This window comes from Canis lupus, chromosome 22 (genome assembly GCF_003254725.2).
Source record: "Canis lupus dingo isolate Sandy chromosome 22, ASM325472v2, whole genome shotgun sequence".
NCBI lineage: Eukaryota > Metazoa > Chordata > Mammalia > Carnivora > Canidae > Canis > Canis lupus.
In genome coordinates this window covers 60,524,287-60,539,612 of record NC_064264.1, presented here as the reverse complement: position 1 = coordinate 60,539,612, position 15,326 = coordinate 60,524,287, and the positions used below count along the sequence as shown (strand labels likewise).

The window sequence follows — 15,326 nt, the reverse complement described above, 5'->3', positions numbered from 1 at the left end:
CTTATAGCCTAATTATCCCTATAGCCTGCTCGCCCCTTCAAGCCACCCCAAAGGGAAGGGAGTTAAGGCCCGGGAAGCTTCTGACTCCAGTCAGCAGGACTCACCTGTTGTGAAAATCCACAGAAGAACTGGTATAAAAACTGAGGGAAAATGAAGCAGACATTCTGAAAGGCAAGCCACATGCCAGTTAGTCCAAGAGTGTGCTGTGAGAGGTGTCTCCCCTCCTCAGCTGTCCCTGTAATACACCATATCTGCAGGAAGTGACCCCAAAGTGCCCCGTTCTCAGAAGCGTGGGTGACAGGTTTTAAAGTCTGCTCCTGTTTTAATGGCACTACCAGGCACACTGCCTTGTGAGCGGACGGCGTCCAGGGACTCAGCGTGGCCTGAGCATGATCAATGAATCATCTCTAGGACTCACAGAAGAACTGCCTTCTCTCAATCACGTGATGATGGCGAGGTTCCTCCGGGCTCCCCACCGAATCTGTGCACAAGGCGGGCCATACCTCCTGTCTTGGGGGCAGCATGGTACCACCTCCCTGTCGGCCACTTGTGTCCCCTCCTGAGCTGCCCCTTGCTGCACTGTGGAGCACTTAGCACACCACCTGTGGCCACAGCAGGGACACCCTCCTACCTTATAGAAGAAGTACTGCACGAGCTCAGATATCCGGATGTAATAGAAATGTCCGTGAACAAGCAGCATCTTCTTCAGGTGCTTAAATTTTGGGACTGCATAGTCGCTGTTCCTTGCAGCCTGACGACCCTCCTTCCCGATGACACCTGTGGGAGGAGACCCACTCTCAGCACCGGGGGGGAAAGCAGCCAGGAGCAGACAAGGCACCACCAACAAGGTGGCGGGTCCCGCCACTGCCTCCCCTCCCCACCTCATGGGCACCCAGGCGCAGATGGCTCACCAATGCCAACATGCGCCTCCAGGATCATGCTGACGTCGTTGGCGCCATCACCAATGGCTAACGTGATGGGGTGCTCCTTTGAAAGTTTGATTAATTTAACAATCTGGAAAATAAAGAAACGTAGCATTTATCTTCTCTGTTCTCCATCTGCACAGATTATTCACTAACTAGAAAGAACACAGATGTCAAGTCAGTCAAGGAGAAAGGGACAGTGATCTGATTGGTGTGGCCCTCCTCCGTTCAAGCCGCTCTGCACACGGGATGGATCCTCTCATGCTGGAAGTACAACAGAGTCAAGAGAAGGCAGCTAGAGTGACTACAGGCAACAGACTGAGAAAGGCTGGTGAAACACGACATGAAGGAAGCAGCCGTCAGCTACCGCAGCACACACAGATTCAGCAGATGGTCGGTAAACCTAGGGGAGCACCTGAACAGCACGTTTGGCTACCAGACACGCTAGGTGGTGTTGAGCATCCATTGCTGAGCACTGAGCTACTTCTCCTGCTATTTTTTTTCATTCATATATATATATATTTTTAATTGAAGTTTGATTTGCCAACATATAACATCCAGTGCTCATCCCGTCAAGTGCCCTCCTCAGCGCTCCTGCTTTTTTAATCCTCGCACTTGCCACGTGTGCAAATCCTACCTGGCAATTTGATACAATTAATAATTTCAAGTATGCATTTCTTTGCAAACTTTTTCTCCGTCTATGTGTCTAAGTGCCACGGTTCAGGGTGGAAGATGGAAAAGATGAGGAGTGGCGTGTGGACTGCCTGCTGCTTCGAGATGAGAGTCTGAAACGCTAATATGTGTAAATATTTGTGAAAGTCCGTTAAAAACTGAAAAAAAAAAAAAAAAAGGGACCATGGAACACATGGTAGAAGACAGAACATAAAGTCCTGAGTTGTCCTCCTGGACGTGGTGACACGAGATTTATGTGAAGTAGGACACAGAAGACACGGCAGGGGGTGTGGGGGTGGGGCAGCCCCGCAGCCATGCTCCTGGGTCTCATGGGTGCCCATCGGGGGTGGGTCCTGGTACCTCTAGAGGCTCTGCTGTGCCACACACACGTGGTGTGCTACAAATGCTAGAAACGAGCTCTTCACATGTAGTTTTCAGTGTTTTACCCCAACCCTTGGTCCCTTGGTCAGCTGAGAAGTGACAGATTTCTTTCATAAACAATTGAAGAGCAATTGATCTAAAATGTGGCTGGACAAAGGGAGACATACTATAGGTTTACTGACACCAGTAGGACCCCGTGCTTACATGTGTCTTCTATAACACTTTACAAAATACCGAAAAGAAACATGTCTTCCGTGTGTCCCCAGTGGACCATGTGGTGGTAGGAGAACAGGAGTCTGGAGTCCTACAGGCCAGAAGCCATGCTGGGACTGGAGTTTCCAAGCACATCCTGCAGACAAGTGGCCCCAATTTTCTGGGTCTTACTCTTCTCTGTACAATTAGCATGACATCACTCATACAGCAGAATCCTTCCATAGGTCGAGTGGGTTAACTGTGTCTGTCTCCCTAACAACAGCAGGTACCTAATAAGCAGTTGCACCCTTCTGTCTTTCTGACAGATTTTCCTACAGATGCTTATAGATGAGGTTATACCTCTGTGATGTGGTTTTATTTCACAAGAGTCACACAGGGCCAGGCTTCCCAGCCTCCACTGGGACGATTGTCCACGTGATTCAGACAACTCTTAACTAACCACAACCAGCCAAGTAAGATCCATGTTTCATGCCTGCCATTCCTGCTTCTAGTTTTAAAAGGTGGTGCCTTGCTGGATTTAAAAAAGAGAAAAGTAGAGGCTGTCAGAACTACGCCAAGGCTCTGGGTGTCCACCCATCCCAGGGCCTGTGGAGGCCGGGGCAGGCCTGACCTGAGCCTTCTGCAGGGGTGCCATGCGGCAGCAGAGCACAGCGCTGCAGTTTCGGCAGATCTCCAGGAACAGCTCTCGGTAGTTGCCACAGCTTCCGTCCTCTCGGGGCTTCATGATCAGAGACAGCGCAGCTCCATCAATGATCAAGCCATAGTCTTGCATGTCTGCAGACAGTCTGTTTAGTTACACAAACCAGAGAGGTTACTCAGTAGCTAAGTCCACAGACTTCAAAAGACTATGTAATTTTTTGGGATGTCTACAGATGCTATAGATTGATGATCAGGGAATTAAGAAACTGGGGTTCCTAGCTTTATCAATACAGTCTTTAGAGCACTGGATGTGACACCCTCTACCACACTTTAAATTGAGTTCTATTTTTTATTTTTATTTTTTAAAGATTTTATTTATTATTCACAAGACTGCAGAGGGAGAAGCATGCTCTCCGTGGAAGCCCGATGCTGGACTTGATCCCAGGCCCCCGGGATCATGCCCTGAGCCAGAGGCAGATGCTCAACTACTGAGCCACCCAGTCATCCCTAAATGGAGGTTTTTTTTTTTTTTTTTTTAAAGATTTTATTTATTTATTCATGAGACACACACAGAGAGAGGCAGAGACATAGGCAGAGGGAGACCCATGCAGGACTTGATCTCCAGAACCTGGGAGCATGCCCTGAACTGAAGGCAGATGCTCAACTGCTAAGCCACCCAGGACATCCCCTGAAACTGAGTTTTAACAACACAATCTCATGCCACCGAAGCAGAGAAAACACAGTTCTAGTGGTTTTGTGTGCAGATTCTAGTACTTCTCCACAACAGATGGGGAACATGTGCCTGCGGCCTGTAGAGCTGTCTTTACTTGTGAAGCCTGGCCATGGTAACCAGCCTCGGGCTGCAGGCTTGCAGCTAACCTTCATGGGGCATCCTGCTGGAGGGCGTGCGTTGGAAAGAGTGCGGTCAGCATATGTCTTTTTGCTGGGTTTCAAAATTACAAGATCATCTCTAATCCCCCAGAGGAATCCTGCAGATCGGTGAAGGGAAGCATCTCCCACTCCTTATGAATAATCTAACATTTGCATAGGATGAGAGAGCTGCTTTTGCTTTACTACATTAATGAAAATCTAAAATGATTCCCATGAAATCTTAACCTCAGATCATGCATCTGATACCAGCAAGGACAGCATTAATAAAATGTGAGAAAACTGCTGAATGTTCTTGGGAAAAACAATCATGGGCATATCCGGCTCTGTCTCAACAGAGAAATAATCATGCATTATTAATATTTCTGTCTCCACTGACAGACACCCAGAGGAATCCGCAATACAGCCCTTGAGTGCCTCATCAGCCAATGAGAACAATCCCAACCCTAGTATTTTATTAATCAGTCAAGCCTGCACCCATAAGCAGCAGTTTAAAAGTGAACACACACACACATCTTATGCAAAAAGACACATCACACTTGCTGCAAAGACACGACTCTGGCCCAATTCCGTGGTTCACCGCTGACACACTGATGCCGTGGGGACCCCCGGGGACAGACCAGGCAGGCTGCCCGCAGGGGTGCCGAAGTCACACAGCCCTTCTGTGGTGGGATGGGGGCACTGCCTACCCTGAGAAGTTGTCCCTTGTCAAGCTCCCGCTATGGCGCAAGACAGTCTTGCTCAGCTCAAACAGGACGTCGTGTAGACTCTGCTCCTCAATTTTCTTCGTGGTGAGTTCAAGCAGCTGTGTGTTCCTCCTAAACAGCTTGCAGGCATAGCAGGTGGCAGCTGCTGTCTCCATCTTGTCCCCAGTGAGAACCCAGACCTTGATCCCGGCCTTCTGCAGAGCTTCTATGGTGTCAGCAGCTTTCTCCTGGAGCCTGAGCAGAGCAGAAATGAGACACACAATCCTGGGTGTGACACAAGTGAATCAAAGCAAAGAATCTCAAAAATTTGTGAGCTATGAAATTGTTTCTGTTCCCTCAAACTAAAAATCACCATGCCACTATCTCGCAATCTTACCATGAAGCACCTGGAGTTTTTATGGTTACATGTTAACTGTTCACAGGAGAGCACTTCTTACGGGAAAACGTGTAATAGTAAGAAGTGTCTGTCTTGCATACTCGACACCTGGTGAGCACGCTTACTCTGTCTAGCTGGGACCCCTGACTTGTAGAGGATTTTAAGTAACCACAGGAGCGACCACAAACCGTCTTAACCAGGGAAAGATAGGATCGGGAAAACAGGTGATCTGTAGTACTCGCTGTGCTTTCCTTTGCATCAACTGCTGTAATCTGACACTTACAGACTGGAGCCCAGGCACCTCTAAATCAGGTAAGATACGGGACAGCCAGCTGTGTTCCACCACCTGCCGACACAGACCCTGGGCTCTCCACACGTGTGATGCTGGGAAGCACTCTGCCTCCACCGAAGGTCGTGGGATGAGGCTCCATCGGCAACCCCATCTGAGGTATGGGAAACCCAGATGGTGGGCATGCAGCAGCACGCACACGGACGAGCAGTTCACACACTGCTCAGGTTGCCTTGCCGTGTGTGGAGGCCTTGTATCAAAGCCACGTCTGCCTCATGTGGGACTTACATTCTCTCCAGACTTTACAGTCCTGTAAAGTCTTTTCTGTAAAGTCCTGCCTGCTTTTGGCAGGCAGTGTGCCATAGTGTGCCATGCTCCTGTCCGGTACTGGCGGGTTCAGGTCCTAACTGGGGCAACCCAATGAGACTTGGGGTGGGCCTCTTCAGTATAGCCCCAAGCCCATGACCTCGGCATTCGAGAGACACAGAAAACATCCCAATTTCATCTACTTTCCACTTTTCTGAAACCGAGGCCAGAATGGTTCAGTCTGCAGAAATATTCTGGGGTTTCAGGAAAATGATCTGTGACCGAGTATTATCACTTCAAAGCTGCTGGCTCCCACCTGCCCCAGGCCACTTCTGTTTTCGAGGTCTCGACTTCCCTCTGAGTGGATCTGTTCCCTCAACCCTCAGGAGGGTGTGCGGGCACAGCTCCCCCAATTAGACCTTCCCCTCCCTGCACCTCCTTCGAGGACAGTCTCCAGGCAAATGCACCATATGTCCCTCTCTAGGTCCCCTGGCCAGGGGACCCTCAGTGGCCATGGCTTCGCAGTCTGAGGCCCATCCCGAGCGCAAGCTATGCTTCCTGTGTTGGCACTTGGGCCCCCATCTGGCCGAAGTGACAGGACTTCTAGACACAGCAGTGTCAGACATGTCACCCGACACCCTATCGAGGTTGGGAAGCCAAAGACTGGTCATTAAAGATACTGGGAAGTGTGGGTTTCCAGTAAGGACTTAACAGTCAGGTTCATTTATACCTTAAAGACTCTGAAACTTTACAGGAAATAAATCTTTAGCAAATGCCCTCAAGTGTCTGCTTCATTCTATTAAATGGGGGTATTTTTTCTTTTCCTTTCTCTCCAAGCTCTCAAGTCACAAGAATGACATGCACCCGTGTGTTAGTGCACGAGGCCTGAACTCCCTTCCAGGCTCCACACATAATGGTGGCAGGTGAGCGGCTGTGGCTTCGGAGCACAGGAGACACACATTTGGTAACGTAACCAGTACATTAGTCATAGTTTCTGCGATATTCTACTTCACAGTTTTAAGTTTCTTCAACAAGAAATGACACTGAGTACGTTCACATCGAAAATGTTATGCGTGAACTTAGGGCTGCTGACAAATTTTAGGAGCAGAATCAATTCTTGACTGAATGCTAAAGAATGGTTTATGAATGACTGTTTCTTGACTACTGATGACGCGTTATGAACGAGACAACCATCTGGTCCTGATTCACGGCAGTAAAACACGGTCCAGGCACGACCTTGGGGAACACCACCCTGAGGCCTGTCGTGTCCTGCTGCAGATGCACGTCCACGTGAGGACATGAGGTGTGGCAGTCAGTCCCACTGCACCCCGCAGGCCCCGCCGCCTCAGCACCACCACCGCCTTGATGGGGCATGGCGCAGACTCTACCTGTCCTCGACAGCCGTGGCACCCAGCAGAACAAGGTCTTTCTCTATTTGTTCATAGGCCTCTGCTAGCTTCTTTTCTCGATCCTGAAGTGCCACTTTGGCAGCCTGCAGCAGCGTACAAATGCCTTCATATTCTTCCGGATTGAGCCTTTTGTAGGCAACACACAAGGTTCGAAGCCCCTCCTGCGGGAGACAGCGCAGCGTTTAACGTAAATCCAAGTGTCACTCCCCTGGAATTTTATCTGTCATGAGCTTTCTCAATATCCCCTCTCTTTCATCCAAACTGACTGCAGAATTAACAGGCAATCAACCCTTAAAGGATTGCCATTATATCTGAATTATTTATATGCACATTAAATATACAATCATTATAGATTACTAAATTCCAAACAGGTAAGCATGGCAATAATACAAATCAGGGCTGTGAAAATATAAGACTTTGTTCTTTTATTTTGACAAATGAAGGGTTAAATTTTTCTTCGGACAGTATTTAGAAATTTCACTGTAAATATCAAGTGATGTTTCTAAAGTAACATTTTTTACGTGGGAAGTCTGTGATACCATTTGATCTTACTTAGCACCCACCAAAGAAAAACTGCTCAGTTATTTATCAAACATACTGCGTCCACGGGACAGAGAAATAAGGATCCAACAACAGTGGATTCACTGCGACTGTAACTCTGGATGTCACCATGCAGAGCACACGCCCCCAGCCAGCAAGGCGCCATTGAGCTCGAGGGCCGCACATGAAGCACTTAATTCCATCAGTCAAAGTGCCCTTCCTGTCTGGATGAGGCAAACCATCTAAACCATCACAAAGGTCTGAGTGATGCTCTAAGGATGACCTCCCCTCTGTCTCAGCCCTGACTCAACTAATCCTAGGAAAAGACCCAGAGTCCTCCTATGCAATCAGTCCAAATTCTGGGAGGATACTGGTGTGTAGGAGTTTTTTAAAAGATTTTCTCGTATGTGAGTTCAAATTTCCTGTAACTGCCCAGAGAAAGCTTCGCATGTTTCGCTATTTCTCAGACCTCCAGATGTGGCTGAAGGACGCAGTCACAGAGGTGAATGTCTCCTACTGTCCTTGAAGCTCTTCCAAGAGTTGGTGGGAAGGGAAGCAGAGCTTTCAGAAATGAAAAAAAAAACAAACTTGTTTTTAAAAAGAGGTATGGGGCTTCCACTTGTGGAGTCAGGGAATAGAAATACTTTTCCTGATTCCTCCTGCTAAGTGCTACCCAAACCCTAGATGTTGTATAGGAGACCACACTATACCAACAAAGCCACGGACACTACACGAAAAGAAAATTAAAGAGCAATATCCTTCCCAAAAAATGCAGATGAAAAGTCCTCAAGTAAGTTGAGTGCAAGAGCACACCTAAAGGATTATGCAGCACGACCAAGTGGATTTACCCCAAGGAGGCAAGGAGGACTCAGCCCAGGAAAATCAGTCCCTGAGACACAGGAGAGAATGACCAAGCCCCCCACAATCATCTCAAGTGATGTAGAAGAAGCATCTGATAAAATCCAACACTAGGGATCCCTGGGTGGCGCATCAGGTTTGGCGCCCGCCTTTGGCCCAGGGCGCGATCCTGGAGACCCGGGATTGAATCCCACGTCGGGCTCCCGGTGCATGAAGCCTGCTTCTCCCTCTGCCTGTGTCTCTGCCTCTCTCTCTCTCTCTCTGTGTGACTATCATAAATAAATAAAAATTTAAAAAAAAAGTGGTGTTGGGAAAACTGGACATCTACCCACGAAGATTGAGGCTGGACCCCTCCTCACACCACTTATAAAAGTAACTCGAATGGTAAGAGCTGATGTGTCAAACTCTTAGAAAAAAACACAGGAAAATCTTCCTGATCCTGGGTTTGGCAATGGTTTTACAAATGTAACAGTAAAAGCAGAGGTAACAAAAGAAATGGGAGATAAACTGGGCTTGATTAAAATCTTAAAATTTCTGCATCAAAGGACACTATCAAGAGAGTGAGGCCACAGCCAATAGAATGGGAGAAAATGGTCACAAATCACATTCTTGTTAAGGTGTTAGGATTCAGAATATATAAAGAGCTCCTACCATTCAACAAGAAAAAAAAAACAGCCCAATTTAAAGTGGGCAAAGGATCTGAATACACAATTCTGCAAAGACCTCCCAGTGGTCAGGAAGCACCAGAAAATGTGCTCAGCAGCTGTGGCCATTAAGAGAATACAAATCACCACCATAATGAGATGCCGCTGCACACCCAGCACGAGGACTATAAAACCATGGAAACTAACGCACATCAGTGAGGATGCAGAGAAGCTGACACCCTCATGCATATCTGGCATGAATGTGAAATAGTGCAGCTCCTGTAGGAAACAGTCTGGCGGATCGTCAAGGGTCCCTGCGTGACTTGGCAATTCCATCCCCAGGTGCACGACCACAGAACTGAAAGCAGGGTCCCAAACAGACTTCCTACAAGCACTACTCCTAGCTACCAAAATGTGGAGACAAGCAGCAGTGTGCATCAACAGACAGATGGACAAGATGTGGCCCATGCAGCGAATCCATCCCAAGGAGTATTATTGCACTGTAAAGGGCATGAAGCTTGGGTGCAGCTACACCTGGATGAGCCTGGAGGACATTCTGTGAGGTGAGAGAAGGTGGCCACATGAGCACAAATATCGTATCATCCCACATACAAGAGATACCCAAGACGGCTAGGTGTGCGGGGACAGAAGGGAGACCAGAGGTTGGCGGGTCCAGGCAGAGCGGGGAAGGGGCAGACTTTGCTTCATGGTACAGTTTCTGTTTGTGACAGAAACTTGGCAACAGAGAGTGGTGATGGCTGGAGGACGAATGTAGTTGATGCCAATGATTTACACACTTATGACGGCCACCAGGCAAATTATGTGTATTTACAACAACAACAAAATGGATCTCAGACTTAAAGGTAAAACATAAGGGAAGATAGAAGAGAGCACTCAGTACCCAATGGCGATAAAGAGTCTAGGTGTGACTCCATCGCAGGATGCACGAGGGAAAATGCACAAGACAGACGTCCTTGGAATTAAAACCAGTTGCTCTGCAAAGTGCCCTGTGGAGAGGATGAAAGCAGCAGCAGAAATGAAAGAACCTATTTGCAAATCACAGGTATGATGAAGGGTTCACATCTTAAACATCTAGAGAACTCTCAAAACTCAACCTAAAAACCAAACCAAAAATCTCACCATTGTCTTAGAAAGTTGGCAAAACACAAGTAGGGACGAGTTGCCGATGGCACCAGAGCACACAAGAGCTCACTGGGGCCAGTGGCCTGGGCAGGCTCAGCCACCACCTGCCTGTCAGAGGCACTGGCTACAGACACCAGAAAATGGGTGGGAGTTTCTTAAAAAAACTCAGTGCCACTTACATCATGCTCTTGGGCGTTCACCCCAGAGAAACAAGACCGTATGTCCACAGAACCGGGACACAGGTTTCACGCAGGTTTATTCCTGACGGCTTCAAGGTGGAAACAACCCTAATGGTCATGGGGGAGGGTACAAAGCACCATCTGCACAATCTTTACAACTTGCTGAAATTCCATGATCATCTTAACGTCAAGTCCCAAACCCAGTGACCCTATAGGTGCCCCTGCTCAGACCTGGGGTTGGGGTTTCCTGGCAGCCCCTTGGCATCTCCAGAGGGCCGGTGGGCATTTGAGGGGTTCCCCAGCCTGGGAACAAGCCATCAGGAGGTAGAGGGGACGGTGCTGTCCCAGAAGCCAGGCTACAGACCTCATGGCTCACAGGGCCTTCTCCTCTGGACTGAGGAGGAACTCGCTCCCCCGAGTGATACCCTGGACCCACCTGACATGTCCTAAAGCCACCATCCAAACAGGACAAACTGGTGCCTGATGGGAACACAGGGCGACCCCGAGCCCAGCAAGATAGATTCCACGGGCCAGTCCAGTCAAAGTCCCCCAGCAGGCAGAGGGCAGAGAGCAGAGAGCATCACCCATCGCAAGGACGCTAACCATGTAGCTCCGAGGGCAGAACGAGCAGAGAAACAAAAAAAGCTACCACGTCGTGTCACACACGTCCTGAAGATTTTTTTTTTTAAGATTTTATTTATTTATTCATGAGAGACAGAGAGAGAGAGAGAGAGGCAGAGACACAGGCAGAGGGAGAAGCAGGCTCCACGCAGGGAGCCTGATGTGCGACTCGATCCGGGGTCTCCAGGATCACGCCCTGGGCTGAAGGCAGGTGCTCAACGGCTGAGCCACCCGGGGATCCCACGTCCTGAAGTTAAATACAGACATGCAGGGGACAGAAAGTCCTGGTGTCTGGGGTGGATATACCCCCCCCCCCCCCGGGGCTGCTGGCCGACGAGATACAGCACGTGAGAGGCATGGCGTGGAGACGGGGTGGCAGAAGGTACCCAGAATGAAACAGAAGACGTTTTCAAAAGAAAAGACCCAGGGAGCCTGGCAACGGTGTAGAGCCCGCAACCCCACACGGCTGCAGTTCCTGAAATGTAGGCGCTGAAAAGGCATCTGAAGACCTACCAGCTGAGAAACTTCCCAGCTTGATTAAGAACCACAGACCCCCAGACCCAGGAGGCTTGAGCAGCCTGAGGCGGTGTGACGCAGCCGCGCCAGAGCCCGCCATCGCCGCCAGCCCGACACAGCCACAAAAGAGGGCCACGGGATGCAGACAGAGAACGTGTCCACCCTGACAGCGGCCCCTCCAGTGAAAGGAAATGCCGGTCCACGCCGCACACACGCAGCTGCTTCTGTAATGGCCTCACAGGTGGACAGGCCACGTGTGTGTCAGAGAGGCCTTCCTGCATCCGGTCGCCGTGCCGCCAGGGAGGGCAGTGGGCACACAGGAGCCGCAGGACAGAGCACCTGGGCCGAGCCGTCTGACAGGTCCTGGCGAGAAGCTCCAGCACTGCCACGGGGCACTGTGGGTCCTGGAGCCACTCGGGAGGAGGTCACGAGATGCGGCGGCAGATTGCCTGGTGCGACCTTTGGCGCCAGATGCGAGGTTATTAGAGTGTGGAGAGGAGAGTTTAAAGCCAGTTGTGATCGTCAGGGGCCTCAAGGACCAGGAAGTTGTGCTGCCAGCACGCGGTGCACAGGAGCAGGCACCAGGAAACGCTGCCTCAAAGTCAGCGTGCTTCTCAGGTGCACCCAGCAGCTGTTCTCATGGAACACACAGAGTCCTGGGGTGGACACGGTGGTCCCCTGAGGGGGTGGACAAAGGACCCCAGAGGGGCGGGGAGCATCCTGTCAGCATCCTAGGCACAGACCCTGGAGTTTGGGCAGTGGCCTGGGTCTCTGTGGACCACAGATAGGCCCAGACCTGTTCAACAGCTGGGGTCGTCCGAGCATGGTCGGTATCCTAGCCTCTGTCACAGGAGCCAGGCCACCTGTCATTTCAGACCCAGTGCCAGAGTGACTCGCAGATGGTGCTGCCCACCCCCCCGGGAGTAACCTGGCACACCCGTGTTGACACTCAAAACCCAGAGATGGCTGCACCTGCGTGTGTGCCCTCACGGCACTTCACAGAAGCCCTCCATTCGCGAATAGAACCCTTGCCTCCGTGGGCAGGGGGTTGAGTGACCGTGACTGTCCTGTACACCAAGGCTCAATCATCTCCAACGTGCACGTCCTTAAGGGTCCCTGCTGGTTCAGGGTAGCTCCTTACCTGGCCAGCAGGTGTCAGTGGGCACCCACACACCCCACCAGGTCTAAGTGTGTAGCAGCTGCCGCGGGCAGGAATGGCGCGAACAGCCTGATGCAAGGTGGATGATTCCCGACCCGTATTCCGAGATTTCTGTGGCCAAACCCTCCTTGGTTTATAACGACCGTTACACATTAAATCCTGTGGTTTGCAGCAGTAGGACAAGGCTGTGAGGAGCCACAGTCCCTGGCTTCGGGTCTGGTGTGGAGAGCAGGATGGTCTCGAGTCAGGCACATGCCCTCCTGCACCGGAGGCAGGGGAGGTGCCAGTGGACGAGGCTGGGGGCTCAGGCAAACTGGCGAACTGCACACACTGCGGGACATGTGGGACAGGTGGAGTGGTGCCCTTAAGAACGGGAGTGCGGGGAGCCACGCTGGGTATGTCACCATGGAAAGGGACTTCACTGTGTTGACGAGAATCACCAGAAATCCTCAGGACCCCCCCCAATCCCCACAGACCTGCTTATAATCCTGATCCCTTAACCACCAGCCTAGCCACCAGGTTAGCCCCCAACGATGGAAGCACACGCAGCCCTAGCATTGACGGGTTTCCATTCCACGTGTGGCCTTCAGAGTGCGTCCCTCAGGGGACAGAAAAGGACGCTGGTAGCCAGGCTGCCCCCCACCCGGCCCCCCAGCTGGGATGTGCATGCCGCCCCCGCCAGCCTCATCTCACCACCGCGTTGCGCTCCACTCTGGCCCGGATCTGGTCCACTTTGCCTTCTATCACTCGGGGAAATATCGAAGAATCTGCTCCTTTGCAGAACAGATAGATTTCTCCTATAAAACAAAGGGAAAAAGGATGTTTGATCATATGTGGGGAAGACGAGTTTATTTTTCACGTCATGCTTTTATAAAGAAACAAAAATAGGAACGCCAGTATTGAGACCATCGTAGAGATTTCCTGAGACCAGTTACCACGTTCAGTCAGGAGAATGTTGTGTCTTTATTCCCACAGCCTCAGACCTCACAGTTCAGCACCAGGGAGACCGGTCACCACTGCCGCTATGTGGCTGGCCCGGGCCAGGTGGACACGGGGGCATGACCGGCCCATGATGGGCCCCCTACGCTGACAAGCTGCAGTGAGCATCTGGCTGTCCTTCATGCTAACAAGACGCACAGGAAACCTGTTGTGAAATGTCCCCAATCACGTCCCAGCGGCGTCACAGGTGCTCGTCCTGCAGACATATGCTTCCCTGCCCTCAAGATAAACCGGTTTTCTCTTTCAGATAAGCAGGGAACTCCAGTATGAGATGGAGAGCAGACCAAGGACACAGAAGACGCCAGCTCTAGTCAACAGGCCCCTGCAGGTGGAGCGCCCTTCTCCTCCAGCCACCGAAAGCCACGAAGCACGTCACCTGGCTGGCTTCGTTTGTCGGTGGCTCCTGGAAGCACTGTGGGGTTGGTCCATCAGAGCAGCGGTGGCCACAACCGGGCATAAGCCCAGATGCTGAGCTCCTGGCCTGGCGCAGATCCCTGGAATCCCTAGATGCTGGCAGCCCTCAGAAGGTGCATGGGGGAAACCAGGTCCAAGGGCACTGGGGGGAGCAGGCGACTGTCCTACCGCAGCCATGGTGCCAGGTGGGTGGGCAGGGAAGGGCCACACCTGGGGCGATGGCTACCAAGACCGCCGGGCTGGACAAAGGTGCCCGAGCTGAGCGGCAGTATCCCGAGCCCAGCCATGTTATTCCCTTGATCCCAGAAGGGACTCACTCTGGTGGCACATGCGGAACATCTCAACAGCATAATTCCTGCTCACAAAGTCCTGAGACCAGACTGAGGCTCAGGTCAACCTGCATCAGAAAGGACGGTGGCTAGTAACTTTCGAGCGCCAGCACACAGAGCCAGCCTGGAGCCCTTCAGGGCAGGGAGCCAAATCCCCAGGGCACACCCGCCAACTGTGTGGGCCCCGGGCCCAGGTTCTTGTCACGAGCCACGGAGAATGGGGCCTTGGGCGGGCCTCACAACCAGCCTGGGTGCAGAGCCCATTCCTGACTGCAGACCTAATCTCTTCAGACACAGTTTACAGCAAGAAGGGCAGTCAACACGATGTCAGGATGTGTTCCCCAACACGTTTTTCTGGTTGAGCTAGCATGTGTTGTGTCCTGGGAAGCCTGCGGCTCTGCAGGGGAGCCCTCAGGACAGGCAGCCGTCTCCCCATGGAAGGGGCCCTGGAATGGTGTGGCTGCCGTGGACAGATTCTTAGCATGACCCAGCTCCTTCTCAGGCTCCGTGATGCCCTTCTGAAGGATGGTGGCAGCTGTTTATGAGGGGTCCTCAGAGCCTCCCTGGCCGCAGCTGCAGGTGCCCTGCTTAGGAGGTGGCACAGGTGGGGCAGGTGAGTCATGGCCGCCTCACTTCCTGTGGTGGGGTCATTCCTGCGGCTCGGGACCAGTCTCCCAGACATGACTCACCTGCCCGTGCATCACTGTGGGGGGGTCACATTCCACTTCCATGTCTTACTTCCGGGCCATTCTGAGTGGCTTCAATCCTGGGGAGGGCACCTGGACTGCACGGTGGAGCTGCCCACGCTGGCACACCCGAGCGTGTTTTTCAATATCATGGGTGAATGTTTCCCATGTCCTGCTGACCCCCAAGGCAGGATGTCTCCACATGTTACGGGCAGCACTTATATTACAGGGTTTTATGTCCTGAGACACTCAGATGGAGTCTCTCTAGCTGACAACAGGCTCAGGGGCGTGGGGACCATGCAGGGCAGCATCCAGAGCTGCCACATGCGTCCCAGGCTCATCGACCAGCACTCCAGAGGGTGACTCACAGTCTTCTGTTTGAAGACATGCCCCGCAACCCCGCACCATCCCCTGTGGCCTGAGGAGGAGGACAAG

The 15,326-nt window shown here is 51.6% G+C and overlaps 1 protein-coding gene across 9 annotated transcripts in view; it reads right to left on the bottom strand.

The window, feature by feature from the left end:
* ATP11A (ATPase phospholipid transporting 11A) overlaps positions 1–15,326 on the bottom strand; it is a 129,001-nt gene that overhangs the window by 19,737 nt on the left and 93,938 nt on the right. For all 9 annotated transcript variants that reach the window (XM_025441266.3, XM_025441263.3, XM_025441264.3 and 6 more), the window contains 7 exons: positions 13,157–13,260; positions 6,783–6,964; positions 4,406–4,657; positions 2,800–2,974; positions 912–1,014; positions 632–777; positions 105–164 (listed from right to left, as the gene is read on the bottom strand). In XM_025441266.3, coding sequence (XP_025297051.3) covers positions 105–164; positions 632–777; positions 912–1,014; positions 2,800–2,974; positions 4,406–4,657; positions 6,783–6,964; positions 13,157–13,260 — 1,022 coding nt within the window. The remainder of the gene's footprint in view (positions 1–104; positions 165–631; positions 778–911; positions 1,015–2,799; positions 2,975–4,405; positions 4,658–6,782; positions 6,965–13,156; positions 13,261–15,326) is intronic.